Source organism: Myotis davidii, unplaced genomic scaffold, assembly GCF_000327345.1.
Source record: "Myotis davidii unplaced genomic scaffold, ASM32734v1 scaffold88, whole genome shotgun sequence".
Lineage (NCBI taxonomy): Eukaryota > Metazoa > Chordata > Mammalia > Chiroptera > Vespertilionidae > Myotis > Myotis davidii.
This window is the reverse complement of record NW_006300377.1, coordinates 1388321-1390427: the sequence shown is the minus strand read 5'-3', so window position 1 is coordinate 1390427 and position 2107 is coordinate 1388321. Positions and strand designations below refer to the sequence as shown.

At 56.6% G+C, this 2107-nt stretch overlaps 2 protein-coding genes across 3 annotated transcripts in view; one reads left to right on the top strand and one right to left on the bottom strand.

Moving 5' to 3' along the window:
* LOC102760805 (chromosome unknown open reading frame, human C1orf109) overlaps window positions 1-217 on the bottom strand; it is a 6366-nt gene extending 6149 nt beyond the window's left edge. The window contains exon 1 of one of the 2 annotated variants that reach the window (XM_015572852.1): window positions 51-217. The gene's annotated coding sequence lies outside the window, so the exon portion shown is untranslated. The remainder of the gene's footprint in view (window positions 1-50) is intronic. The other variant, XM_006777272.2, reaches the window with a different exon arrangement.
* Window positions 218-343: 126 nt separating this feature from the next.
* CDCA8 (cell division cycle associated 8) overlaps window positions 344-2107 on the top strand; it is a 16021-nt gene continuing 14257 nt past the window's right edge. Inside the window, exons 1-3 of the mRNA XM_006777273.2 lie at window positions 344-484; window positions 649-761; window positions 900-1028. Of these exons, the coding sequence (XP_006777336.1) occupies window positions 665-761; window positions 900-1028 (226 nt within the window). The 5' untranslated portion in view covers window positions 344-484; window positions 649-664. The remainder of the gene's footprint in view (window positions 485-648; window positions 762-899; window positions 1029-2107) is intronic.

The window sequence follows — 2107 nt, the reverse complement described above, 5'->3', positions numbered from 1 at the left end:
CGTCTCCCCACTCGGGAAGGGTTTCCCGACTGTCCCTAGGAGGATCTTACTGGGTTGCAGACGGCGGATGCCCGGGGCCCAAGCCCGGCCGCCCCAGCGCCAGACCTGTTGTGCTTCCGGAATCTTGTCTCTTGCCCTTCGGTCGGCCGGTCGCTTCAGCGCCCGTCCAATTCTGAGGACCCGCCGGAACCGCTGGCCTACGGCCACAGTTCCTCTGAGCCCGGTGCGCTAAGCAGTGAAGTCGCGAAAATATGTCGTAATGCCGCAATGCTTTCTGGGGACTGTAGTCCTACGCGTGAGCCGGCGGCCGACACGGAGCTTCTTCGTGATTGGGTGTCGTGGACCGCCTTCTAAGACGGCGACTTCTCATTCGTCAGCTTGTGGCAGTTTGAATTTCGTGACGGCGGTCGCACATCTCGGTAGCCCCAGAGCCGCTCCCCTGCTGCTTGAGCGGCGAGGTTTCCCCTTGTTTTGGGATCCGCAGGTACGTTCCTCCCGACTGCTTTACGCTCAGGCCCCGAAGGTCAGCCCGCTCCACGAACCTTTTGGGGCGCGCGTCCCCCCTCTCCCGCGCCTTCGCGGCCCCCTACTTTCCCTCCCTTGTCTCCGCCTCTAACCCCTTGGGGCTCGGTTCTCCGCTCCCCGCAGCCGCCACTGAGGCGCCATGGCCCCGGCTAGGAAGGGCAGCCGTCGGGTGACCAAGACCAACTTGTTACGGGACCGGAAGCTCGCCTCCTTTCTTAAGGACTTCGACCGTGAAGGTAAGGGCCGAGCCCGGGTCGTCGCGGCTACGGGGCGATCGCGGGGTGCTGGCGGATGGGCCGCGCGCGGGCAGCACGGGTTCCAGGCTCCCTTCACCCACCGGGGACCCCGGTTCTGTCGACTTTGCTCTATCGCAGTGCAAATACGATCCAAGCAAATTCTGTCCGACGGGCTGAACATCCTCAAGGAGATGGATAACTTGTACAACATCGAGATCCTGCGGCTCCCCAAGGCGCTGCGCGAGATGAACTGCCTCGACTACTTCGGTAAGTGCCGCGGAGGGTCTCCGGCTCCGCCCTGGAGCCCGCTGCTCACCCACCAACCTTCCCTCAGTTAGGTCCTCCGAGATCGCGGCAGGAAGTAGGTGTGCCCCGCCGGTGGCTCCGAGGTTCAAGCGTCAGCCTGCGCACGGGGGTGGGGTGGGACCAATCCATGTCTCTCTCTTACATCAGTGTTTCTTTCTCTCTCCCCCGCCTCAGACCCTCCCTTCCACTCTCTCTAAAAATCAATGGAAAAAATATCCTGGGGTGAGGATTTAAAAAAAAAAAAAAGCCGCAAATTTAATGCTTCCTCTCACTCCCCATCTCATTTCTCTGCTTTTTTTTTGTTTTAATCTCTTTAGCACTGACCATCATCTACCCCTGCAGGTAGTCAAATGTTTTCTCTAAAAGACCATATAATATCTTAAGGTCTTCTGGGCCAGAGGGTTATTTATTTTTTAAATATATTTTTTACATAGAGGAAGGGAGAGGGATAGAGAGTTAGAAACATCGATCAGCTGCCCCCTGCACACCCCCTACTGGGGATGTGCCCGCAACCAAGGTACATACCCTTAACCGGAATCGAACCTGGGACCTTTAAGCCTGCAGGCTGTTGCTCTATCCACTGAGCCAAACCGTTAGGGCCAGAGGGTTATTATTAATTACCCAGTATGTAGCCTCTTCCTGAGATAGAAATGCATGGTTTCCTTGGATAGTAGACATTTAATGATCCTTTTGGCTCGCCCTTTTATTTATTAATCCATTTGTTTGCACATTTCTACAAATATTCATTGAACATGTATCAGTCCCAGTAAAGCGATGTCGAATTAAAGCTATGTTTTTCAAGGACTCGCTGTCTTAACTAATTTTATCCTCATAAAAGATGTGTTATTAAAATTACCCGCCCCCCCCCGCCACGAGCGCGGAGGAGCCTCCTCCCTTACAGCCGCTCTCCGAGCTGGTCCAGGACCGCGTCCCCGGCCTCCAGCTGCTTGCGCCTCAGCCGCTCCTGCAAACCCGGGAAGGCCCGCAGCGCCGGCACGTCCTCAAAGCGCAGGTTCTGCGCCGCCCGCAGCTGCTCGGCC